The sequence below is a fragment of the Nomascus leucogenys genome, chromosome 11, assembly GCF_006542625.1.
Source record: "Nomascus leucogenys isolate Asia chromosome 11, Asia_NLE_v1, whole genome shotgun sequence".
Lineage (NCBI taxonomy): Eukaryota > Metazoa > Chordata > Mammalia > Primates > Hylobatidae > Nomascus > Nomascus leucogenys.
In genome coordinates, this window is record NC_044391.1 from 53,555,543 (window position 1) to 53,583,534 (window position 27,992).

The following is a 27,992-nucleotide window of genomic DNA, read 5'->3' on the forward strand; positions in this document are numbered from 1 at the left end:
GTACCTGGGGAATGGTGAGCAAAGAACAGGATCAGAGCATGATCTGAAAAGAACACAGCCTCCTCCCTGCTGGAACCCCCACCCCACAAAAAAGGTTGATGGATTGATGGTCCAGTTCTTTATTTAGAAACCTGATTGTTCAAGAACATGGTGGGTGCTTCACTCCTTTTTCACTGGGATTGTGCTGGAGGTGATGCGCAGCATTCTACCATTTCCTCAGCAACAGAGGTGAAGGCTCCTCAACTCAGAAGCACAAATTGTAGGGGACAGGGTGGGCAGGGAAAGGGAAAAGGAAGTCCCAAGGCAATTCAATAGAAGGGGATAAAGCGACTCCACACAGCACTAAGGCTTTCTCAGTGCCTGCTAAGTGTCCTGCCCTGCTTGCTCTCTCCACCCACCTCCACTCAAAAGAGCCTACCAAATCTCCAGGTAGGCAGCAGGGAATATCCTCTCGTTAGGGGACAATAACAGGAAAAGCCACAGAGGAGAGGAAGAGGATTGAGTGAGAGTTCAGGAGAGCAAACATCACAGGCCCAGTGAGGTCTCAAGGTGGCTGCCAGCAGGGGCAGCAGCATTCACCCAGGGCCCCCACACCCAGAGTTGCCCGAGAGGTCCACAGCTCAGCTCCACTCTGCTGTTTGGCCCTCAGGGGTTCCAGGGTGGAGAGGTGGGGAGAAGCCAGGCCAGTCCAGGAAAAGTCTGGATTCCGTGAAGGGTCAAGTGCAGTGTTGGTCTCAGAAGTCAAATTCGTCCAGGTCCCCTGTGCCCTCCCCACCTGGAGAGCCCCACACCCGGCGGTAATTGCTCTCCAGCTCTTTCTGCCGCTGGCGTTCCTTCTGGGCCTCTTCTGCTCCCGGCACCTGGTGGGAGAGGCTAGAGGTGGGCTGGAGCTACTGGCGGTCGAGCCCAGGGAAGTCCTGGGCCAGGCGGCTGGGGGAAGGCAGGGAATGAGGACACCCATGTCCTGAGGGGCTCCTTCCTGCATGGCAGCACTCTGAGCCACTGGAACCCCAGCCTTGTCTTACAGATCAGGAAATGGAAGCTCAGCAATGGCGTGGCTGGGGCAAGCCCGCACCTCCACTCCAGGTGGGCTGGGGACAGGAGGGCTAGGGGCCAGGACTTGGGGGTAGAAGCCTCTTACCAAGATATTGAAGAAGATCTCCTTGAGGTTTCTCGTGTCCTCATCAGTCAGCCAACGTGCACCCTCTTCAGTCCCTTCAGCCCATGGGCGGACAATTTTGATCTCAATTTTCCCTGGAAAGGAGCAGTATGCAGTGAGAGGAGAGGATGGCTGGGAGCCTCAGGGCAGGCCCCCTGCCCCACTGATCCCAGCCCCTCCACTTCCGGCAGCTTGCCCTTCCGACAGCGCTGGGTCCAGCCGCCCTCCAGGGCCCACCTGCAGCTGTGAGTCCCTCCCTCTCCAGCAGCTCCTTCACCAGCCCCTCGATTTGTTTCAGCTGTGGGTTTTCCCGTTTCATCTCGAGGACAGTCAGATCCTGATTAGGGCCTCCGAGACGGAGCTTGGTGACCCGGACCCGGACTCTGTGCTCAGGATCCTCCTCTTAGAGGGGGAGACACACAGGGAAACACAAAGCAGAGGCGTGACTCCAGGGTTAGGGGTGTGGGGGTCATCTCCTCCTAAAACATCAATTGGCTTTGGCAGCTCTTCCATCTCAACATGTATATGAGCCAGGGCTCAAAAAAATGTGTGCCCCCCCCACCGCCCAATTCAGCCTGTAGAGCTCCCTCCACCAATTGCAGCCTTCCATCTTCCCACCCTACCCAATAATTCTGCCCATCACCTATAGGAAAACAAATGTTTTCTGAAGCCAAACTCAGGCCACCTGCAGCAACAAAGTTTTGTTTGAAGAAGCAGGTTGGAAAAGTGTGGTCTCCTCCTCCATATGTTGGGACTTTAAAGATATTTCAATGTTTATAGAGAGAGTGGGAATGGAAGGTTTGAAACTGGAACATTCGATTTAGAATATCTGATGTCCACACCCATGGGACCCTATGAAATGGACACAAGGGGATGCAAGAAGAAGAAATAATTTAAAGTCTATACAGGCTATTGGCTCATGTGCAGCTGGGCTCTCCTATTCATGCCCTGACAGCTGGGGCTTCTCTTGGTGCAAAGTCCTAAAGTGGTTTTCAGCATATAGACTCGCAAGCATTCAATTACTGCCTACTGATCATCCATTGTGTGCCAGGCAGAGTGCTAGGCACTGGGTGTACAGGAGCAAACCAGAAAACAAGCAGATATGCTCTAAAAGCTGCTTCCCAGAGGGATGAATAGGAGGTAAGCACGCAAAGGGATGATGGTGGTGGGAAGCAGGCACAAGTGAGGACAGTGTTCCAGCAACTGGGGAGAGAATGAGCACCCTCAGAAGGGAAGGAACAGGGTCCCCTCTGGGAACAGGACCAGCTGAGGGATGAAAACAACGGACTGGGCTACTCCTTCTTGTCTGACTGCTCTCACCTGTAGGTTGGGGTGATGGGGGAGGCTTTTTGGGGACAACCCTCTTTTTCTTGTGCTTCTTCACCAGCTCTGGACTCTGTTTTTCCTCCAGTCTTTTGATGAGTTTGTTGAGAGTGGATGTCAGAGCCAGCATTGCCCGATCCCGCTCTGACTCCTTCTTCAGCCCATCTGGGTCCAGCTCTTTCTCTGTCTGGAATACCCAAGAGACAAGAGTGAGTCAAGGGTCTGGGGCGTGGAGGCAGCCAGCAGGCTGGGCTCTGTAGGAGAGTCTGATATTTTGAAATGGAATTTTGCTTATCACCCAGGCTGGAGTACAGTGGTACCATCTCGGCTCACTGCAACCTCCACCTCCTGGGTTCAAGTGGTTCTCTTGCCTCAGCCTTCCGAGGAACTGGGATTACAGGTGCCCACCGCCACGCCTGGCCAACTTTTTTGCATTTTTACTAGAGAGGGTTTCGCCATGTTGGCCAGGCTGGTCTTGAACTCCTGACCTCAGGTGATCTGCTCGCCTCGGCCTCCCAAAGTGCTGGGATTACAGGTGTGAGCCACTGCGCCCGGCCGGAGAGTCTGATATTTAAGTCTTGTCCCTCTCTCTGGTCCCCCTTCCCCAACAGCCCCGATTAATTAGGGAAACAGCTACCACTTCCAAGTGCCCCGTCCTTGCCCTGTGCTGTGCCCTCTGTTTCTTTTAGCCCGTCAGCCTGTCCTGCTCCATGGGACCAGGCAGCTGTGGAAGCAACAGGAGGAAGAGCTGGGCTTGCCTCCTGGATGATGTTCTCCAGTTCCCGCTCCATGCCAGCCTTCACCTCCGAACGGAGCCGGTCTCGGTCTGACGGAAGCAGGATCCCTTCTAGTTCCTTTTCGAATTCTCCCAGTAACTGCCGTTCATCCTCATCTTCATCCTCATCCTCATCCTCGTCCTCTTCTTCTTCCATCTCTCTCTGCCGTTCTGGATCACCCCTTTCCTTCTCCTCTGGTTCCCTCTGAGGAACTTCTGCAGCATCATCCACAGGCTGCTCTTGGCCTATATTTGGCTTCCCCTAGGTGGGTAGGGAGTGGGGAGAAAGACAGTTGGGGTTTCAACAGAGACACATGGTCGGGGGCAGACAAACAGTAGCAGGTGTGTGGTACTGGGGGACCCAGGAGTTGAGTCCCAGGTCAGGGTAGTTTTTCAAATGCTCGCAGTTGGGAGGTGGGTTCTACCCATTCCCTAAGCACGGCCTATACCTTTTTTGTTCCACCTTTCAGCTCCTCTATGAATCGAATCAAATCCGCAGGGCTTCGAATGACTTTGACCTGCACGTTGTTCTGAAAATCTGAGATGAAAGAATAATAATCATGAACCTGTTCTGTTGTATTTAAATTTTTTTTTTTTTTTTTTTTTGAGACGGAGTCTTGCACTGTCATCCAAGCTGGAGCGCAGTGGTGCAATCTCTGCTCACTGCAACCTCTGCCTCCTGGGTTCGAGTGATTCTCCTGCCTCAGCCTCCCAAGTAGCTGGGATTACAGGCGCCTGCCACCACGCCCAGCCAATTTTTGTATTTTTAGTAGAGATGGGGTTTCACCATGTTGGCCAGGTTTGTCTTGAACTCTTGACCTCAGGTGATCCACCTGCCTCAGCCTCCCAAAGTGCTGGGATTACAGGCATGAGCCACCGTGCCCGGCTCTTTTTCTTTTTCAACATGGTGTGTTACTATGTTGCCCAAGATGATCTTGAACTCCTGGGCTCAAGCAATCTTCCTGGGTCAGCCTTCCAAGTAACTAGGATTACAGGTGTGCGCTACTGCACTCCTAAATTCTCTCTGGATTCCTAAGTACAGGTAATGAGAGACCAAGGAAGGACATGGTCCCTGCCACTAGGATTTACCTGTGTGACAGTGAGACAAGGGCAAACATTTGCCTGCAGAGAGCACCGTCCTAAGGTGGACACTCTGGTAGGAGAGATAGATGCTAACAACCTGCTAAGTCCCCACTCTTCCATGCACTTCTGAGGCCCTTCTGGCGGTCACTCTAGCTTTTAGGACTACAGAGGAGATCCTAGGGCTAAGGGCTTGTCTTCCCTGGAACACTTCTCCTCTTTCCACAAATATTAACCATTTAGTTTGTTCAGTTCCAGGCCTTCTACTATGAATTATGGATGCATTCTCTTTTAATCTCATGCAACCCTCTAAAGTAGGGGTTATTACCCTCATTTTTTGGGTAAGAAAATTGAGGTTAAGTGAATTACAAAGTCACCAAGTGGTGGAGCCGCTGTGTTCTGCCACCTTGCTAAAATAGCAGTGCTGTCTACAAAGAGTATTAACTACTATAAAAATGAATTTGCTGCTGGCCTGGCTACCCAACCTCCCTCCCAGTGCTTAGCTCTCCCCTCCATCCCTACCCCTGCCAATCCTAAAATACATTCAGTAAAGGAGACATGGAAGGTTCACTCACCACTGGGAGCACCTGAAGCTGAATCTGCTGCCTCAGTGCTCTCCTGCTCCTAACAAGGAGAAAAGGAGAGAGCCAAGTATGAAAGCCTGTTCATGCCCTCCATACTATGAAGGCAAAGGTTCTGGGGATATCCTTGCATCCCTAGGTAGATGTAGGTCTCCTCACAATGGCCCCAGCTGCAGTGACCCTCCCCATCCCCATCCCACTCCTCTGAGGCAGCTGGTCTCACCTCAGCCTGCACCTCCTCCCCTCCTGGGGCCTGGTCCTCTGGCTCATTAAGCATCTTCCAGAAATCTGAGTCCTTACTGTCATCCTTGGTTGGGCTCGCATCTAGGGTACAGAGAACAGGGAGAGATTGATCTGACAGGAGGGGTGAGACAGAAGGCAGCAAATAGGATGGGGTCCCTTCCCCTCCTCTATCACCAAGGGATGAGGGCCCATGGTACTTTTCCACCCCACCCCACCCTACCAGTCAGTCAGGACAGTAAGATCAGGGGAAGGGAAGACATGGAAGTGAGTCTCACGGAACAGGTGAAACAAGGTCCTACCTGCCATCTTTTGGGGTGGCACCCCAGACTTGGTCTCACTCCACACTTGGGGGCCTAGATCTTGCAGCTCCTCTATGATCTTATCTCCATACTGCTTTGAGTCTACTGAGAAACAGCATGCAAGCAGGCCAGGAACACATTCCTCTGGCTATTCAATACTTGGTCTTTTGCCACCCCCTGCCCCCATATCTCCCCTTCTTCTCCTCCTTCTCTAATTACTCACCAGCTTGCCTCTGAACGTAGGCCATGTACTCCTCAGGCTGTAGGGAAGGGTGACAGAGGATGGCCTGGGGTGCAGCACTGGGTGGGGGCCGGAGGAGAGGGTGGGGGCAGAGCCGAGGAGTGCGAATGGTCAGCACATAAGAGCAGGACAAGGGCTCGTCCACACGATCGATGTAGTCCCCAGAGATACCTGCACCCTCGTCACAGAGGAACTGCCAGGACAGAAAGGGTGAATACACTTAATCACCAACAATAATTTGCTGTAGTTATTAGAGCAGGTGTCTTTTACTAAGCACTGATTATCTGTCAAGCATTGTGCATACACTATGCATATGGTACTTTACATAAATTGGCTCACTTATCACAAAGACCCAGTGAGGCAATATTGGTATCTCAACTTCGTGCCTCAAGAAACAGGTGTGATGCAGTTAAGGCGCTTGTTCAGGTTGACTAGTTTTTAAATGGTAAAAACAAGAACTGAATTCAGGCAGCTTAACTGTAGGTAACCAATTTGTGTTTCATATTCTTGCTTTGTATAAATATTGTGTGTGTGTATATATATATACTTTTATTTCCTTTATATAGGTATTATTATTATTATTATTTTTGAGATGGAGTCTCGCTCTGTCATCCAGGCTGGAGTGCAATGGCATGATCTCAGCTCACTGCAACCTCCGCCTCCTGGGTTCAAGCGATTCTCCGGCCTCAGCCTCTCGAGTAGCTGGGATTACAGGCACCTGCCATCATGCCTGGCTAATTTTTGTATTTTTGTAGAGATGGGGTTTCACCGTGTTGGCCCAGCTGGTCTTTAACTCCTGACCTCAGGCGATCCGCCCACCTTGGCCTCCCAAAGTGCTAGGGTTACAGGCATGAGCCACGAGGCCTGGCTTGTATTTTTTTTAAAGTGTATATATATTTGTGTACAAATATGTATTTTTTATATATGTGCATATGGTAAAAATCTTCAAACAATTCTAAGATTCTTATATCATTCAGAAAGAGGGTAAAGATATTGATTGGCCTTTGATAAATTAAGCATGCAATATTCTAATTTTTAAAATAACTATTAAAAGTAAGAGAGGCTGGTGGTTCACACCTGTAATCCCAACACTTTGGGAGGCCAAGGCAGGAGGATGGCTTGATGCCAAAAATTCAAGACCAGCCTTGGCAACATAGTGAGACTCATCTCCACAGAAAATTTTTAAAAATTAGCCAGGTGTGGTGGTGTGCACCTGTAGTCTTAGCTACTTGGGAGACTGAGGCAGGAAGATCCCTTAAGCCCAGGAGTTCAAAGTTACAGTGAGCTATGATCATGCCACTGCATTCCAACCTGTGTGGAAAGCAAGACCTTGTCTCAAAACAAACAAAAAGTGGGAGAGGTCCTACTTCTGAAATGGCAGCATGAAGGACTTCGCACACTCCACAGGGAAACTCCATAACTGATGAAAATTTAAAAACACAAAGCATGGCTGGGCGCAGTGGCTCACACCTGTAATCCCAGCACTTTGGGAGGCCGAGGCAGGCAGATCACCTGAGGTCAGGAATTCGAGACCAGCCTAACCAACATGGAGAAACCCCGTCTCTACTAAAAATACAAAATTAGCCAGCCTTGTGGCGCATGCCTGTAATCCCAGCTACTCAGGAGGCTGAGGCAGGAGAATCGCTTGAACCTAGGAGGCTGAGGTTGTGGTGAGCCAAGATCGCGCCATTGCACTCCAGCCTGGGCAACAAGAGCAAAACTCTGTCTCAGTACAAACAAACAAACAAACAAACACAAAGCATTTAAACTCTTGGGAAATTTTCCTAAGGACATATAACGAATGAGGAAATGTTTACTCAAGAAAATCTACTAAATCTTTTTTTTTTTTTCAGACAGGGTCTCACTGTGTCACCCAGGCTGGAGTGCAGTGGCATGATCACAGCTCACTGAAGCCTCAACCTCCTAGGTTCAAGTGATCTTCCCACTTCAACCTCGCAAGGTAGGACTACAGGTGTGTGCCACCATATCCAACTAATTTTTACAAGCTTTTTGTAGAGACAGGGTCCCGCTATGTTGACCAGGCTTTCTGGGGCTCAAGCAATCGTCCCACCCAAAGTGCTGGGATTACAGGTGTGAGCCACCATGCCCAGCTACTAAATCTTGAATAGTGAGAATTTGCAGCACTTGAACCATGACCTGCTCCCTCACTCTATGCCCCAAACCCCCACCCCACAGCTCAGTTAGACAAAAGCTCTACTCCAGCAGGTGAGCATAGTTTAAAAAAAAAAAAAAAAAAAAAGGTGGGGTGGGGCGGTGGAGGGGGAGGGACTTCCTATTCTCTCAACATCCAGTCATGAGATATGGTATATGGTATTTTACCAGGAGGGCCACCAGCTCCAAGATACAGCAACTAAATTCCTGAAAAAGATCAAGGGCTTCCTTCCTCCACTCAGCCCCACCCACAGGGCAGAGGCTTTACCTCAAGTGCAGTGGGACAAAAGTATCAGGGCCCTGAACGCCCTCACTGAAGCTTGCTCAGAGAGTGGAGGTTTCACAAAAAGAGATGCAAACCGAGAGAGCAGAGGCTGTCATCCCTGCCTAGCTCCCTGCTCATAAAGCAGGAATGTCCTTCCAAGGGAAGCAAGCCATTGTTCCTGACCCCAACTCCAGAGCAGGGCCTCGGGGATTTTGCCCAGGGGGACAGACAGTCCATAAGAACACAGAGCTCCAAAACATTCTCCAAAGGACCTGACTTAATATGAAACAGAGTATGGGGAAATTCAAGCCTATAGGCACTTCCAAAATGTAGAGATTTTGGCAGGAGGCAATTAAAAGGAGGCTGATTGCTCCGTGATGGCAACAGGCTAAACCTTGGGACGGCTAGTTTAACAGAGAGAACCAGGGAAAGGGCAACTGAGAGCCGTCCTGGACTCAGAACAAACCTACATATTGCCCTCAAAAACTAGCCCGACAAAGGGGCCCACAATTAACTGGACTAAACTATGGAACAACTTATGCCCCACATGTCAAAAACAATAAAGCAATTAGTTGGCAATGAATGGAGCCTAACAGCTGGGGGTGATACTGGCAGAGGCAGGTGGCTTAACAAATTCACAAAAGAAACAGTCAAAAAGCCTGCTGAAACCACTGTCATCTAGTGTGGCTGTGTGCAGGGCCAAGACTGTGCACCCTGAGAACACACACTAGAGGCTTCATGTTGTGAGACTGAACGCAAGTAGTTCAGCCAAGTCACTGAACAAATGAACAAACAAAAGCCATGGGGTGGAGGGCAGGAATTTCTATCTGGAGTTACTACAACATACTATCTAAAATGTCTGGTTTTCAACAACCATTATGAAACATGCAGAAACAGTAAAGTATGAAACATATATAGGAAAATATGCAGGCAACAGAAACCACCCGTGAGAGGGCCCAGATGTTGGATCTCACAAAGACTTAAAAGTAGCCGTTATATTAATAAATATGTTCAAAGAATTAAGAATTTAAGTCACACAAAGTATGTTCTCTGACCATAATGGAATAAAATTAGAAATGAATAAGGAAAAAAATTTGGAAATTCAGAACTATGTAGAAATTAAACAATATACTCATTAAGTAACCAATGAGTTAAAGGAAAAAAATCAAAAGAAAACTATAAAATAACTCAAAAATGAATGAAAATGAAGACATAACATATCCAAACTTACAGGATGCAGCTGAAGTAGTGCTTAGAGGGAAATTTATACCTATGAACATCAATTTTTTTTTTTTTTTTTTGAGACGGAGTCTCGCTCTGTCGCCCAGGCTGGAGTGCAGTGGCGCAATCTCGGCTCACTGCAAGCTCCGCCTCCCGGGTTCACGCCATTCTCCTGCCTCAGCCTCTCCGAGTAGCTGGGACTACAGGCGCCCGCCACCACGCCCGGCTAATTTTTTTTTTGTATTTTTAGTAGAGACGGGGTTTCACCGTGGTCTCGATCTCCTGACCTCGTGATCCGCCCGCCTCGGCCTCCCAAAGTGCTGGGATTACAAGCGTGAGCCACCGCGCCCGGCCTGAACATCCATTTTTTAAAAACAAAATCTTGACTCCATAATCTACCCTTCTATCTTAAGAAACTAGAAAAAGAAGAACACACTAAACCAAGAGCCAGCAGAGGGAAAGAACACAGACTAGGACAAAAATAAATGAAACAGAGAACAGGAATACCATCCCATGCGTCCAAAGACAGGGAACCACAGATACACCTTTGTAGGGAGTTTATATATGTTTTTAAGTTTCTGTAATAAAAAGTTTCAAAAAAGACAATCTTTAAATATCCATAACTTGCACCTGGCAATTATGCTTTTTTTTGCCTACTTTCTTTTCTTTTTTAATAGATGCAGGGTCTTGCTCTGTTGCCCAGGCTGGTCTCAAACTCCTGGGCTCAAGTGATCCTCTCTCCTCAGCCTCCCAAAGTGTTGGGATTATTGGCATTAGCCACTGTGCCCAGCCCAATTATATGTAAGATACATTTACACATGCATATATGTACAATGTAATAATCATTTGTGATAACAAAAGAATTGCGGGGGGACTATTTCAACCAGTAGAATAATGGTTACAAAATGGTGGAACACACAATGGAATTTTATGCAGCTATAAAAACAAAAAAGGGCCAGGCATGGTGGCTCATGCCTGTAATCCCAGCACTTTGGGAGGCCAAGGCGGGCAGATCACAAGGTCAAGAGATCAAGGCCATCCTGGTCAACATGGTGAAACCCTGTCTCTACTAAAAATACAAAAATTAGCTGGGTGTGGTGGCGCACACCTGTAGTCCCAGCTACTCGGGAGGCTGAGGCAGATGAATCCCTTGAACCCGGGAGGTGGAGTTTGCGTGAGCAGAGATTGCGCCACTGCACTCCAGCCTGGGTAACAGAACAAGACTCCGTCTCAAAAAAAAAAAAAAAAAAAGATGTAGTGCCACTGAAGGATCTCTAAGGTTTATTGTCAAGAGAAATAAAAGCAAGGTATAGAACAGTGTGTTTAATTTACTATATATTGTTTATAAATAAAGGGGAAAGGAAATAAGAATCTCCATTCATAATTGTTTGTAATCACACAAAAAGGCTGGAAGGATACATGCAAAACTAAGACCAGGGATAACCTGTGGGGCTGGAGCAGGGATGGAGGGGAGAGAATGGGAAATGAGCAGATGAGAGGCAAGTATGGGAAGGAAATATTTCTTTTTTTTTTTTTTTTTTTTTTTTTTTTTTTTGAGACGGAGTCTTGCTCTGTCGCCCAGGCTGGAGCATAGTGGTGTGATCTCGGCTCACTGCAACCTCTGCCTCCCGGGTTCAAGCGATTCTCCTGCCTCAGCCTCCTGAGTAGCTGGGACTACAGACATGCCCCACCACACCCCGTAATTTTTGTATTTTTAGTAGAGACGGGGTTTCACCATGTTGGCCAAGCTGGTCTTGAACTCCTGACCTCAGGTGGTCCGCCTGCCTCGGCCTCCCAAAGTGCTGGGATTACAGGCATGAGCCACCGTGCCCAGCCGGGAAATATTTCATTACATACCTTTTAAATAATACTTTCTGGATTTTGTATCATGGGAAAGTATTATCTATTTAATAATTAGATAAGGAATTTAAAATAGCCATTAAAAACTTGTGAGAGATATATAGATAGTTGGAGACAAATTTATGAGATATAAAAGAGGAAAAGCTGAAAATGGATGAGCTAGGCATTCATTTCAAGAAGTTGAACAAACAGCAAAATAAACCTAGAAAAGTAGAAGGAAGGAAAATAAAGATTAGAGTAGAAATTAATCGAAAACAAATACAATAAAGAAGCTCAACAGAGCCAAAAGTTGTTTCTTTGAAAAAACTAATAAAACTGACTAACCTCTGATGTGACTGACCAGTAACAAATGAGTGATGCAAAAGTAACCCATGAGGAATGAAAAGAGGAACCTAATTACAGATGCCACAGAGATTAAAAAGATAGAAGAATATAATGAACTTTATGCCAATAAATCTTAAAAGTCAGATGAAATGAACAAACTCCTGAAAAGAAAACTTAAACTGTCCCAAGTAGAAATAGAAAACTTTGAATATCCCTAAAACTACTTCAGAAAATGAATCAGTAGTTAAAAATCTACCCGCAGCCAGGTGCAGGTGGCTCACGCCTGTAATCTCAGCACTTCAGGAGGCCAAGGCGAGCGGATCATTTGAGGTCAGGAGTTTGAGACCAGCCCGGCCAACATGGCGAAACCACATCTCTACTAAAAATACAAAAATTAGCTGGGCATGGTGGCACACGCCTGTAATTCCAGCTACTTGGGAGGCTGATGCACGAGAATCTCTTGAACCTGGGAGGTGGAGGTTGCAGTGAGCTGAGATCATGCCACTGCACTCCAGCCTGGGTGACATAGTGAGACTCTGTCTCAAAAAAATAACAATAATAATTTAAAAAAAGGGATCATCAGGGACAATATATATGACCACATTTGGTTCATTTCAGGAATGCAAAGTTGGTGCAACATTAGAAAACCTATAAATTATTTAATTTCAAAATTAAACATAGCCTTAAAACATATAAATAAAAAATTAACAAAATTGCCAAATCCACCGTCACAGTGGGAACATTAACAGAGTTCTTTAAATGATCACTAGTCAACTCCACATAAAATTGTAGAAAATCTGAACAATACAGTGAGCATCTTGAACTGCTTACTTGGAGAAAAGACATGCTTTCAAGCACAAACATACAATTTTTTAAAAATTCATCAAAAAGAAAGTCTCAACAATCACCAAAAGAATCACTGACACAATGGCATAAAATTAGAAACCAATAGCAATCATATAAAAACAACAAAGCAAAACACATTTGTTTAGAAATATATTAAGCATAATTCTAAATAAGTTCAGAAGCACGTAGAAACCATAATGAAAATGGAAACACCACATATTAAAATTTGAGGGATGCAACCAAAATAGTACTCACAGTGAAATGCAGAGCTTTAAGTGTATAATTAAGAGAGAAGACAGATTGAAAAGCATTTCGCTGAAGAAGTTATAAAAATATTTGCAACTCATGTCACAGACAAAAGGATAATATCTCTACTATATAGAGTTCTTATAAATTGACAAGAAAAAGACCAGCAAGCCATTAGGAAAATGAGCAAAGAATTTGGATAGCTGAAAGAAAAGAGTAAAGAAGGGAGTAGAGACAACCCTTAAATGAGTAAAATCAGACATTTTTTTTCTTAAGAGAAATGCAAATTAAAACCACACTAAGAAATCATTCTTTCTCTGATGCCTAGCTGATGATTGGCCAAAATCCAAAAGTTTAAAAATATACCGGGTTGGCATGGCTATAGGGAAATCAGCATTCCCATACGTTGTTGGAGTGAAAGTAATCTACCTAAGCAGAGTGATTTGGCAGCACATAGCAAAATTACACAAACTTAGTGCAGCACATAGCAAAACTACACAAACTTACTTCCAGGAACTCAATTTACATATCCTCTGTAAGTACAAGATTATTCACTGCAGCACTTGTGTGTTAATAAAAGATTTAAAGCAAGCTAAATGTCCATCAACAGGGAACTATTTAGATAAACAATGATACAGCTATATAACAGAATAACAGAAACTATATGCAGAAATAAGGATGACTTTTTTTTTTTGGAGACAGTGTCACTCTGTTGCTCAGGCTGGAGTGCAATGGTATGACAACAGCTCATCGCAACCTTCACCTCCTGGGCTGAAAAGATCCTCCCTTATCAGCCTCCTGAGAGCTGGGACCACAGGCACACACTACCACACCTGGCTAAATATTTTTTTGTAGAGATGGGATCTCACTACATTGGCTAGGCTGGTCTCAAACTACTGGCCTCAAGCGATCCTCCTGCCTCCACTTCCCAAAGTGCTAGGATTACAGGCATGAGCCGCCACACCTGGCCCAAGTAAGGTTTTATATATATACTGATTTAGAAAGAGTGCAAAGATATATGCTTATATGTGCTTTTAAAAAAATCTCAGAGTATATAAAGAAATTAACAATGGTTACCTTTCTTTAAGGATGGAAAGAGGCTAATGAAGGACAATATGTGTTAAAACTTTTCTCTGTATACCTTTTAAGCATTTCTATAGTTGAGTTATGTGAATGTGATGCCTATTCAGAACATTTAATATAGAATTTTTTATTTAAAAAATTTGAGATGATGTCTTGCTCTGTCACTAAGCTGGAGTGCAGTGGTGTGTTCATAGCTCACTGTAGCCTTGACCTCCTGGGTTGAAGAGATCCTCCCAACTCAGCCTCCCAAGTAGCTGGGACCACAGGCACATGCCACCACACCTGGCTAATGTTTTTTTTTTTTTCCATAGAGACAGGGTCTCACTGTGTTGCCTAGGCTGGCCTCAAACTCCCAGCCTCAAGTGATCCTCCCACCTTGGCCTCCCAAAATGATAGGATTATAGGGCATGAGCTATGATGCCTGGCCAGAATTTTTTAATGTTAAAAAAATTCAAGTTGTTAGAAAAAAAAGAAATCAGAATAACACAAAGAAAGGAGAAGGAAGGAAATAACAAAGATAAAATAATGAACATGTGGCAGGACACAGTGGCTCACACCTGTAATCCCAGCACTTTGGGAAGCTGAGGCAGGTGGATCACCTGAGGTCAGGAGTTCGAGACCAGCCTGATCAACATGAAGAAACCCCGTCTCTACTAAAAATACAAAAATTAACCAGGCATGGTGGCGCATAAAGCACCATCCCCTTGGTGCTTTCTCGTGACAGTGAGTGAGTTCTCAAGAGATCTGGTTGTGGCATGTCCCCCCTCTCTCTTTTGCTCCTGCTCCCGCCATGTGAGACTCTGGCTCCCCACTTGCCTTTCACCATGATTGGAAGCTTCCTAAACCCTCCCCAGAAGTAGAGGCTGCTATGCTTCCTGTATGGCCAGCACAACTGTGAGACAATTAAACCTCTTTTCTTTATAAATTGCCCAGTTACAGGTATTTCTTTATAACAATGTGAGAATGGACTAATATGATGTTAGTGAAATACTAAATGGACAACAGAGAGGATAAACAAAACCAAAAGGTGGTTATTGGACTAATAAAGTAGACAAGCCTCTGGCAACATAGATCAAGAAAAAAGAGAAAAGGCAAAGTCAATATTAGGAATGCAAAAGAGGACATATTTACAAAAAGAGATTATTAAAAAACAAGAAAACCTGTAATTTTATGCTAATACATTTGAAAATTTAGACAAATGAATAATGGCCCATGAAATTATACTTTATTAAAGCTTCATGATGCAGCAAACTGAAAAAGCCTTACAATCTTTAAATAAATTAAATCAGTAGCAACAACGATCCCCACAATATACCGGTTTTGTAGCATATTGTGGGGATGGGGAGGATTTATTTTATCTAACTTTTTTTTTTCCCAGAGAGTCATGCTCTGTCACCCAGGCTGGAGTCCAGTGGCATGATAACAGCTCCTAACAGCCTCAACCTCTCCAACTCAAGCAATCCTCCTGCTTCAGCCTCCCAAGTAACTGGGACTACAGGTGTACACCACCACATCAGGCTAATTTAAAACTTTTTTTTTTGAGAGACAGGAGTCTCATTATGTTGCTCAGGCTGGGCTCCTAGGCTCAAGCAATCTTCCTGCCTTGGCCTCCCAAAGTGTTGGGATTACAGACATGAGCCACCACAACCGACCCTACCTAACCTTTGAAGAATAATCTCTATCTTAGCAAACTGCTCCACAGAGCAGAAAAAGAGGGAAGCTCCTCAAGATATTTTATGAAGTGAATGCAACTTTATATAAAAACAAGGTAAGTACAAGAACAGAAAATTATAGACCAATTCACTTATGAAAATAGTTGTAAAAGGTAATTATACTATCAGGATACTGAATATAGCAATGTATAAAAAAAACTTCATGACCATGGATTATCCCAGAAATGAAAGAATAAAAAAAACTACAAAATAAATTAATTTGGCCGGGCACGGTGGCTCACGCTTGTAATCCCAGCACTTTGGGAGGCCGAGGCGGGAGGATCATGAGGTCAGGAGATCGAGACCACGGTGAAACCCCGTCTCTACTAAAAATACAAAAAAATTAGCTGGGCGTGGTGGCGGGCGCCTGTAGTCCCAGCTACTCGGAGAGGCTGAGGCAGGAGAATGGCGTGAACCCAGGAGGCGGAGCTTGCAGTGAGCCGAGATTGCGCCACTGCACTCCAGCCTGGGCAACAGAGCGAGACTCCGTCTCAAAAAAAAAAAAAAAAAAGTAAATTAATTTAACATTTTTAATATTAAAAAAACCATATGACTATCTCAATAGACACAGAATAAGCATGTGTTAAAATTCCACACCTATACATGGTGAAAATATCCAGCAGTCTAGGTACAGAATGGAACTTCACATACCTGATAAAAGGTATCTGCAAAAAGCCTGCAGGAAAACATCATGCTAACAGTGAAACTTCAGGAGCATCCCCTTTAAAGTCAGAAACAAGTCAAAGATGCCCATCATTGCCACTTCTGTTGCACTCGAGGTATAAGAAAAATGAAATGTATAAGACTTAGAAAGGAAGAAACCAAAACTGTTTTTCTTGCAGATGACATAATTATCTATACAGAAAATCTACAAGAATTTGTGAACTACTAAAAATGAAAGAGTTCAAAAAAAGTTGCTGAGTATAAGATCAATATGTAAAACCAATAATGTGACCATGTACCAGCAACAATCAGAAAACGGAATTTTTGGCCAGGCACAGTGGCTCATGCCTGTAATCCCAGCACTTTAGCAGGCCGACGGTGGATCACATGAGGCCAGGAGTTTGAGACTAGCCTGGCCAATATGACGAAACCCCTCTCTAAAAAAATTACAATAATTAGCCGGGCATGGTGGTATGCACCTGTAATCCCAGCTACTCGGGAGGTTGAGGTAGAGAATCACTTGAACCTGGGAGGCAGAGGCTGCAGTGAGCCAAGATCGCACCCTAGCCTTGATGACAGAGCAAGACCCCATCTCAAAAAATAATAATAATAAAGAAAATGAAATTTGTAAAAGATGCTACTTAAAATAGCATCTAAAACTATGAGGTCCTGTATGTTTGAAATATATGCATACACAAACAAGACAAAAATAAAAACTATAAGGTATCTAAGACTAATCTCACATAAGACGTAGAAGAATTTTTAGAGAAAATTAAAACTTTACTAAAATATAGGACAACAAGTAAATGGAAACAAACATGTTCATAGTGTGTGAAGACTTCATATTATAAAGTATCGATTCTCTCCAAATCAGTCTAAAATTAAATTCCAACCAAAATCCCCAAAAGGAGTTTTAATAGAACTTGGCCAGTGATAGCCCCGACAGTTTTGAAATATATCCTACCAGATACCAAGATTTATGAAAAAGCTATAGTAATTAAAACAATGTGGTAATGACATAGGAATAGATAGACTATTGGAAAAAAAGAGAAGCCAAGAAGAAAATGCACATATATTTGAGAACTTGGTAAATAACTGAGGAGGCATTACAAATCAGAGAGGAATGTATGGACTATTCAATAAACAGTGCTGGGGCAACTGTGGAAAATAGGTGTATCTAGGTCCTAACCTTATAACACACATTAAGATAAATTTTTACTGAATTGTAGTCCAAAGTATGAGAAACTCTATTCACGCTTTTCTACTTTTTTTAGAAACCTAAAAAAATAGATGAATAGTAAATATGAAAGGATTAAAGACATAAGATGTACAAGGTATAAAGAAAAAGACTGATAAGTTTGACTATATTGGAATTTAAATTTTTTAAATTAAAATTCATTTAAGCACTAGAAACAAAACAAAAAGACAAAGTATAGATAGAAAGAATGTAGGTGACAAATAATTAAATCTGAAATTTATATAAAGAATGCCTTCCTAACTTATTCTGTGAGGCTGGCATTACCATAATATCAAAGCTAGACAATACTACTACAAAATACTACAGAAAATAGATTAATATCTTTTTTTTTTTTTTTTTGAGATGAGTCTTGCTCTGTCACCCAGGTTGGAGTGCAGTGGTGCGATCTTGGTTTGCTGCAACCTCCATCTCCCAGGTTCAAGCGATTCTCCTTTCTCAGTTTCCTGAGTAGCTGGGATTACAGGTGTGCGCCACCATGCCTGTAATTTTTGTATTTTCAGTAGAGATGAGGTTTCACCATGTTGGCCAGGCTGGTCTCAAACTCCTGACCTCAGATGATCCACCTGCCTTGGCCTCCCAAAGTGCTGGGATTACAGGTGTGAGCCACCACTCCCGGCGACTAATATCTTTTATACATACAGTTGCAAAATTCTTCAACTAAGTGGTAGCAAACCAAATTCAGCAGCATATTAAAAGCATTATACATCATGATTTATGTTAGATTCACTCCAAGAATGCAAGGATGGTTCAACATAGGTAAATCAATGTCATATACTATATTAATAGAATGAAGGGGAAAAAACCCACATGATCATCTCAACTGATGCAGAAAATGGACTTGATAAATTCAATAACCTTTTCATGTAAAAAAAAATCAACTAGGAATAGGAGGGAATGTCTTCAGTTATTGATAAAGTCCATATAAGAAAAACCCACAGCTAACATCATACTCAATGGTGAAACACTGAAAGCTTCTCCCTTAAGATTAGGAACAAGACAAGGATAGCCATTCTTTTCATTTCTATTCAACATAGTACTGGAAGTTTTAGAGTGATTAGGAATGAAAAAGAAATGAAAGGCATCCAATAGTGTTTTTTATAGAAAAAAAAAATCTTAAAATTCACATGGAATCTCCAGGGATCCCAAATATCCATAACAATCTTAAAAAAAGAACAAAGTTAGAGGACTCACATTTCCTGACTTAAATCTTAATACAAAGCTACTATAATCAAAACAGTGTGATACTGGCAAAAAGACAGACATATTTACCAATGGAATAGAATAGAAAGGCCAGAAATAAACCCTCACATATATAGTCAATTGATTTTTGGTAAGGATACCAAGAGTATTCCATGGGGAAAGGACAGTCTTTTCAACAAATGGTGCCAGGAAAACTGGATATCCATATTCAAAACAATGAGGTTGGACCATATGCAAAAATTACACCATATACAAAAATTAACTCAAAATCATCATCTGGGCACAATGGCACACCCCTATAATCCCAGCTACTCAGAAGCTGAAGTAGGAAGCTTACCTGAGCCCAGGAGTTTGAGGCTAGCCTGGGCAACATAACGAGACCCCCATCTCTAAGAAAAAAAAATTAACCTCAAATGAATCAAAGACCTAAATTTAAAAGCTAAAACTATAAAACTCTTGGAAATCAAAATTAAAAGCTTTTGTGCACCAAAGGACACTGCTGAGGCAGGAGAATCGCTTGAACCTGGGAGGCGGAGGTTGCAGTGAGCTGAGATCGTGTCATTGCACTACAGCCTGGGCAACGAGAGTGAAACTCTATCTCCAAAAAACAAAGCAAAACAAAAGATAGTAAAAAGGCAACCACAGGATGGGAGAAAATACTTACAAATCATAGATCTGATAAGGGATTAATATGCAGAATTTATTACATAAAGAACTCTCACAACTCACCAACAAAAACCAACTCAATTCAAAAATGGGCAGAGGATTTGAATAGACATTTCTCCAAAAAAGATATACAAATGGTCACCAAGCCCCTGAAAAGATGTTCAGCATCATTAATCACTAGGGAAATGCAAATCAAAAACCACTATGAGATACTACTTCACACCCATTAAGATGGCTATTATTGAAAAAAAAGAAAAAGAAAACAAAAGAAAGGAAAATAAGTGATGGAGGTAGTATGGAGAAACTGGAACCCTGTGCACTGCTACTAGGAATGTAAAATGATGCAGCTGCTATGGAAAACAGTTTGGCAGTTCCTCAAAAAACTAAACCTAGAATTACCATAAGGCACATTCTACTCCTAGGTACAGACCCAAAAGAATTGAAAACAGGACTCAAACAGATACTTGTACACCAATGTTCATCGCAGCATTATTCACAATAACCAAAAGATGAAAACAACCCAAGTGTCCATCCATTGACAAATAGGTAAACAAAATGTATATACAGACAATGGAACATGATTAAGCCATAAAAAGAAATAAAATTCTGATATATGCTACAACATGGATGAACCTTGAAAACACCATGCTGGCCGGGCACAGTGGCTCAAGCCTGTAATCCCAGCACTTTGGGAGGCCGAGGCAGGCAGATCACAAGGTCAGGAGATCGAGACCATCCTGGCTAACACGGTGAAACCCCGTCTCTACTAAAAATACAAAAAATTAGCCAGGTGTGATGGCGGGCGCCTTTAGTCCCAGGTACTTGGGAGGCTGAGGCAGGAGAATGGCTTGAACCCGGGAGGTGGAGCTTGCAGTAAGCCGAGATCGTGCCACTGCACTCCAGCCTGGGCAACAGAGCAAGACTCCGTCTCAAAAAAAAAAAAAAAAAGAAAACACCATGCTAAGTGAAATAAGCCAAACACAAAAGGACAAATCTTGTATTATTTCACTCATATGAAGTACCTAGAACAGGAAACTCATACAGACAGAAAGTAGAACAGAGTCTGGAAGAGGGAGAAATAGGAGTTATTTTTGTTTGGAATGATGAAAAAAGTTTTGGAAATAGTAGTGATGGTGATAGAACATTGTGAATGTTTCCACTGAATTGTACACTTAAAGACTGTTAGAATGATAACTTTTAGGTTATATATTGTTTCAATCACTAAAAAAATTGAGGGCCAGGCGTGGTGGCTCACACCTGTAATCTCAGCACTTTGGGAGGCTGAGGCGGATGGATCACAATGTAAGGAGCTTGAGACCAGCCTGGCCAACATGGTGAAACCCAGTCTCCACTAAAAATACAAAAATTAGCTGGGCATGGTGGCGGGCACCTGTAGTCCCAGCTACTCGGGAGGCTGAGGCAGGACAATCGCTTGATCCTGGGAGGCGGAGGTTGCAATGAGCCGAGATCACACCATTGCACTCCAGCCTGGGCAACAAGAGTGAAACTCTATCTCAAAAAACAAAACAAAACAAACAAACAAAAAATTGAATTCACCAATAACATACACTCCTATAACCCAGTGATTCTACTTTCTAGGTATTTCCCTGGAGAAATGCTTGTACACTCACAATAAGACCTACATTGCAGCACTGTGTATAAGGGCATTAGAGTTGAAACCCAACTGTTTATCAACAGAGGAATGGGTAAGTAAGCAATGAAACACAATACAGACATTAAAATCACTCAACCAGGCCAGGCACAGTGGCTCACACCTGTAATCCCAGCACTTTGGGAGGCCGAGGTGGGTGGATCACTGAGGTCAGGAGTTCAAGACCAGCCTGGCCAACATGGTGAAACCCCTTCCCTACTAAAAATACAAAAATTAGCTGGGCGTGGTGGTGGGCGCCTATAGTCCCAGCTACTCAGGAGGCTGAGGCAGCAGAATCGCTTGAACCCAGGAAGCCGAGGTTGCAGTGAGCCTAGATTGTGCTACTGTACTCCAGCCTGGGTGACAGAGTAAGACTCTGTCTCAAAAAAAAAAAAAAATCACTCAACCAGAGCTCCATGTCATGCCATGGAATGGCAAACACACTGATCAGTGAAAAAAAAAGTTGATACTCCTGATGTATAATTTTAACACAAAACACTATCTATTGTCTGTAATATATATATCAGTAATAAAAATACAAAACAAGCACAGTGAGGGTTGTGGTTGTTTCTGGTGAGGAGGGAGAGTGACTAAATATGAAGGTGGGCTTTAGCTATTAGCACGAGCATTTTATTCCTTTTTTTAAACCAGAGATCTGAAGCAAATCAGGCAAAACATTAACATCTGTTTAACTTGGCAGTGAATTTATGGGTCTCTATGACTTTTTTTGTATAATTGTATGTTTTATAACTTAAAAAAATCTTTGATATCTCTAGAATCTTACTTTATAAGAACTGAGTTGGTCTACCACCCTAGACCTTCCTTTTGAGGCAAATTGCTCTCCCAGGGTTCTGCATCCCAGCCCTGTCCACATTCTTTTCACATTCTCTCTACTATACCTTGACCTCCCTCTCCTCCTCTCCATTAACATTCACCCAACAGCCTTCAACATGTTCTAGTCTGTTCCATCTTAAAACACACACCAACCACAGAATGCCTCCTCTCTCAACCCCCCAGCACCTCTCACTAATGTTTACCTTTTATCTCCCCTTCATATCCAAACTTCTTCAAAGATTTCCACTTTCTTTTTCTTTTGTTTTAGACAGTCTCACTCTGTCACCCAGGCTGGAGTGCAATGGTGCGCTATCAGCTCACTGCAACCTCCGCCTCCTGGGTTCAAGCAATTCTCTTGCCTCAGCCTCCCGAGTAGCTGGGACTACAGGCGCCCACCACCACACCCGGCTAATTTTGTATTTTTAGTAGACATGGGGTTTCACTATATTGGCCAGACTGTTCTCAAATTCCTGACCTCAAGTGATTTGCCTGCCTTGGCCTCCCAAAGTGCTGGGATTACAGGCATGAGCCACCGCGCCCAGCAGAGTTCCACTTTTTCACCACTTTTCTCAACACCTCATCTTCACCACTCTGCTCAAATTGCCCCAGCAAAGATCACCAATGACCTCAAAATTAAGTCCAACCAAAGGATTGGTCAGGGGTGCCTGGAAGTAGAGAATTTATACTTTCCATCTGGCTCTCTTCTCTACTGTCTGAATTTTTTATTTCCATGTACATGTTTTGCCTTTATTAAAATAATAATGACTATGATTGCCTATAAGCAGTTTTTAATCCTCCTCTTCCTTGAAGGTTCAGACACAGCCAACACCATGGACCAATTTCCCCTTGAAATATGTCCTTCCTCGTTTCCACGTCACCATAGCCTTCTCTCTGGCCCTTTCTTCTGGCAAAACCCTCTTCTTCCCATGCTCTCAGTGATGGCTTCCTTGAAGTTCCATCCCACTTTTCTCACTAGATACTGTTTTCTTTGGGGGATTTCATCCATACCTTGGCTTCAGTTATGGCTGATACAAGGACGACTCTCCACCTCTGGGTTCAATTCAGATCTCTGTGCTAAACTCCAGACCCAGAGATCCACAGCCTCCCTGGAAATCTCTACTTGAATGCCTAGCAGCCATTAAAATCATATTCAAAGCCAAACTCACCATTTTCCTTCACCACACCTACTCCTCTTCCCATTATACCTATCTCAGTAACACGAATCACCGTCTATCTAACTGCACAAGCCAGAAGCCTGGAAATCATTCTTGACTCCTTCTTACTCTATTGATTTTGCCCCCTAAATCTCTCTCCAAATATTCACATTTCTTCATCCCCAGGCCACTTTTATTTCATACCTGGATTACTGCAGCTGCGTAAGTGAGCTCTCAATCTTTGCTATACTCCAGCTAGAGTGGGCCTTCAATTCCAAACCTGAATGTGTCATCATTCTGCTTCAAATACCTCATTGCCTCCCCCAACCACTGTCTCTTGGATTGTCTAAACTCCTCATCATAGCTACAGAGCCCTTCATGACCTGTCCCCTACCAAGTGCCCAGACTCATCTCCTACACTCCTCTTCCCATGATTATCCCCTCAGTCCCTGTGAATATCTGTCAGTTCCTGGGATAGGCCATTGCCTCGTCTCCAGGCCTTTTACACTTAGCGCACCTTCCATTTGGAATGCCCTCTCATTCCCTCTGCCATCCTCTCCATCTGCTAGTCTAACTCCTCATCCTCCAATGTCAGTTCAAAGGTCACTTTTCCCAAGAGGCCTCCTTTTCACAGTTTCACAGTTAAATGTGGCTGTTCATTTAACATGTCTCCTGAGAGCAGGACTAGGTGTCATCCACCTTTTTGTTCCTAGTTTCTATTAGTGCTCGGCACAGGGCATATGTTCACCACATATGAGGAAGCTATGCAGTCTTGACCTCAGTTCTTGGCCTACTGAAGATACAAACACCCAACGGAATAACTAGAATACAATGAAGTAAGTGCTATAACGGATTATATATGTGTGTGGATGCTTGTATTATTAAGTGCTGAAGGAACACAACTAACTAATTTTCTGGGTTAATCAAGAAAGGTGACATTAGAACTGGCTTGTCAGTCATTTCATTCATTCAGTGAATAATTTCTAGGTACCTATTTGAGTGAAGCACTGTTCCAGGAGCTGTGGATACAGCAGAAAACAAGACAGACATCATCCCTGCCTTCCCAGAGCTTATCTTAGTGAGGGAAGACAGAAATTAAACTTAAACAAATACAATAATTTCAAGTAATGATACCTGCTTTGAAGAATGCAAAACACTGTGGATGCTTACCAGGACAGGAGCAATAGGGTGCGTGTGTGTGTGTGTGTGTGTGTGTGTGTGTGTGTGTGTGTGTGTCTGTTTGCTTATGTTAGGTTCCCTGGGAGTTGTCACTTGAATATAACCTGAATGAGGGGATGGGGCCAATTATTCAAAGATCTGCAGGAGTCTGCTCCAGGCAGAGGGAACAATGAGGCCCACTGGTTCGAAGGACAGAAAAAGGCCAGTGTGGCAGAAATACAGTGAGTACTTATATTTCTATCCCAGAACTTGTCCCTGAATTCCAGAACCACAGAGCCAACTGTCAACTGGACATCACCACTAGGATGTCTAAAGGCACCTCAACCTTCAATATCCAAAACCAACCTAATTTCCTCCCCCAAACCTGTTCCTTCACACTTCAGTAAATTACAATTCCATCATTCCAGTTGCTCAAGCCAAAAATCTTGAAGTAATCCATGATTCTATCCCACATCCAAACCATCAACAAATCTCATTGGCTCTATCTTCAAAATATACCCAGAATCCAACTACTTCCCATCACCTCCACTGCCACCACCCTGGTCTGTGCTGAAACATTTGGATCTTAGCCTTTGTGCAAGGCAGAAACATTGAAGGTTTTTCAGGACTGAACAGAGAAGTGATGCAGACTTACAGGTGTGTTGGAGCCAACTGGTAAGTTTTGGAGAATGTTGCAAGACAGTTGACATCATTTGACTTGCACATCATGGGAGTATTTATACCACAGACATTGGCGAACATTACAAATCAGGGCTTCCCTCCCACACCCATAGGGATCTGGGGGTCCAACACTTACCAGCACACAACGGCAGGTACAAATCTGCATTATGGAAAGATAACTCTGGCAGGTGTCATGTAATTCTTTACAGGTGTGTATGAATACATGAGAATCACCCAAGGAACTTTTTGCATTCTATATGCCTGCCTCCACTCAGCTAAGGACCACTAGATGAGAAGCACTTGTAAAGAAGCTGTTCGCAGGGATGCAGGCAAGAGTGAAGGTACCGACCACAGGAAGGCATAGGAGAGTTTTGAGAGATATCTAGTGCTGGGATTACGGGCGTGAGCCACCGTGCCCGGCCTGGAAATAATGTGGGTTTTTTTTTGCTTTTTTTTTTCCTTTTTTGAGACAGAGTCTCGCTCTGTCACCCAGGTTGGAGCACAGTGGCACAACCTCGGCTCACTGCAACGTCCGCCTCCCAGGTTCAAGCAATTCTCCTGTCTCAGCCTCCCGAGTAGCTGGGACTACAGGCACCCGCTATCACACCCGGCTGATTTTTGTATTTTTAGTAGAAACGGGGTTTCACCATATTGGTCAGGCTGGTCTCGAACTCCTGACCTCAGGTGATCTGCCCACCTCGGCCTCCCAAAGTGCCAGGATTACAGGCGTGAGCCACTGCGCCCGGCTGGAAATATGTTTTAAACTTTGGATTTAGGGTCTGGGAGGGACCCCCCCGACTATAAGATGCAACCCTCTTCCCTTAGAATCTGAACTGTCCCTGTGGGAGTGTCAACTTCCCTCTCTCAAGACTCACCCGAACCTCGGCCTCCCGGGGCCTCCCATTGAGGTCACACTTGGACCCATTGCCATAGGTCTGGCTGTGGTAGCGTTTAAGACGATGCTGCTTGGAGGCCTGGAGAAGACATGAGGCAGGAAAGGGGGACATGAGAAAGATAGCAAAGAGGAAGGACGGCACTGCGTCCCCAAAGAGACAAAAGAATGGCCTGTGCCCCCAGGCCCCAGGAAACTTTGTCCTAATGGCCACCAAGCCCCAAGAAACAGATCAGCTAATCTTGACCCTCCCCTTCTTGTCAGGGCTCTCAGCCAGTAGCCAGAACCCTTTCTCCCCGAATCCCACACTCTTGCCACCTTGGCTGTTTCATCATCCCAGTCGAAGGCCGATTGGTAGTAGCCGAGATAGAGGACTTCACCCTTGATCTCTGAATCTGCAAGAGAAGCCACAGTGAAGCACTGTTACTCTTAAGAGGAGGAGAAAGGAACTGGGGAGGCAGGTTACCTTCCATGATATGACGCTAAGGGCTTAAGGAAAATATAGGAGTGAGTTACCTTCCATGTGGTATTGCTGGATGTGGCGTCCATAACAGAATTCATATGTCCACCAGTCCTTTGTCTGACAATTAAAAAATAAGCAATCAGGGGGATGGAGTGCAGATGTCTTTTCTTGGAACCAGAGTCTCCTGGCTCCAAGACACATAACCTCTCATCTACTTACACACTCAATTATCTTCCCTTCACTTCCACTGTCAATTTTCCAGACTGCCAGTAAGGAGGGAGGGCTGCTTTCCTTCTGTGACTTGGAGAGATATCTCTAAAGTCTGTTTTCCACTTGTGGTCTTTCCATTCCTCCCTTTTAAAAGATTTTTTAAATCCTCGTTTGCCCTCCATAAAGATAAGAAATTATGGTATCCCTGAAGCAATCATATTAGGAAAACATAGAAGAACCCAAAATTAAATATTAATTGAACTTCTTGAACATTCCTTGCACTGTTCTGGCCACTGGGAATACAACTGTGAACAAGATTAATTCTTTGACCTCATGGAGTTTACATTCTAATGCGGGGAATCAGACCGAAAATAAACAAACTGATTCAGTAAATATGATTTCAGATCATGAAAAGTGCTACGATGAAAATAAAACAGGATACTGGAGCAGAGTGATAGGGCAAGGGGTGACTTTAGCAGGTAGGCTTAAGGAAGTACTCCTCCTACCCCACGCAGACCCTCAATCTTGCTTTAGCCCTTTTCTGAGATCTTCTATCCTAACCTGCTCCTACATTCAGCAAAGTTTCATCAGTGGTTGCAGGATTCTTTGCTTCTTTCCTGTCCGTGTAATCTGTCTACTCCTACAGTGGTCTTCTTAACCACTACAGGTCCCCTAGATCCTGCCTCATTCACTGGACTCCAGTTCTCGGATGAACTGCTAGTTTCCAAGCCCTCATTCTATCTAACCCAGTCCCTTTCACCTTCAGCAAGCAGGGAGCGTCTCTCATTGGGCTCAACAACTCAGGGATCCCAGGCCCTTGGTAAGCAGGTGTTTCCTCCTCCCTTTCACGCTGGAAGTGAATAGCTCCAGCTGGCAGGCGACACTCATAGCGCTGTTTGTACTTAGAGGAGACAATCACCACGTCCGAAGATTGGCTCTGGGAAAGAAGAGAGGGTCGGGGGGCAAAGAAGCAAAGAAAGGCTGGGATCAGGAAGAACAACGAAATCCCTCTTCAAACCCTGGGGAAGAGCTCAGTCGAAGACAGAATAAGCCACAAGCCCTCCAGCTGTATTTAATGGGTGAGGGGAGAGGGCGCTCCCATTTCTCCACGGGGGCGGAGTCCGAGTGTTTCTATCATAAACTGAGACCTGAAGGTTGACAGCGGGAAGCCCTACCTCTCCCAATTCCTGGCCCCCAGAGAATGGGTCTCAGTCTACGACCCCCAGGGGTCACCGTAAAAGCAATACCTGCTCTTCCCGATTCCCCGTAGGCTCCAGCCCCAGACTCTGGAGCTGCCCTTCTTCCTCTATCTCTTACCCGCTTCCTCTTCTGCCCGGACCCTCGCCCCTTATACGCCTCTCACCTGCCCTCCCATGACAGGCAACGGCAGGATCTCGATCCCATAACGCATCTCACTCAGCTCCTCCAGGTTCAGGCTCCCGACACCACCGGTCAGACTTGCGGGTAACAGGAGTCCCAGAAGCAGCAGCCCTAACAAACTGGACAGCAGCGTTTCCGCCGCCATCTTTCGTTCCCCTTCTTATCCAGAGAATCTGTTTCCGCCCTAAGCCAGGCAGCGGCCTCAACACGCCCATCGGCGCCACATGATTTTATTGGCTGTACGTTCTATCCCTCCCACGTACCCTATTCCTATTTGTAAACGTGGCTCAAAGGCCCCGGGGAGGTGGATCACGACGAGTAGAAATATCAATCGCCGTCCGTGATTGGTCAG

The 27,992-nt window shown here is 44.4% G+C and overlaps 1 protein-coding gene across 4 annotated transcripts; it reads right to left on the reverse strand.

Moving 5' to 3' along the window:
* Nucleotides 1–103: 103 nt before the first annotated feature.
* Nucleotides 104–27,992, reverse strand: OS9 (OS9 endoplasmic reticulum lectin). Of its 4 annotated transcripts, none has more exons than XM_003252748.4 (15): nt 27,624–27,958; nt 27,021–27,197; nt 26,104–26,167; nt 25,906–25,982; nt 25,571–25,669; nt 5,684–5,894; nt 5,461–5,562; nt 5,142–5,242; nt 4,913–4,961; nt 3,707–3,795; nt 3,241–3,519; nt 2,480–2,669; nt 1,397–1,561; nt 1,142–1,254; nt 104–860 (listed from the first exon to the last, which is right to left on the reverse strand). In XM_003252748.4, exons 1-15 carry the CDS (start codon nt 27,783–27,785, stop codon nt 735–737), a joined length of 2,004 nt encoding a protein of 667 aa, XP_003252796.1. In that variant the 5' UTR covers nt 27,786–27,958; the 3' UTR covers nt 104–734. The 4 variants fall into 4 exon arrangements, with proteins under 4 accessions (XP_003252796.1, XP_030678196.1, XP_003252798.1 ...); XM_030822336.1 differs by having other exon boundaries at nt 5,461–5,565; XM_003252750.4 differs by lacking the exon at nt 1,397–1,561 and having other exon boundaries at nt 27,624–27,992.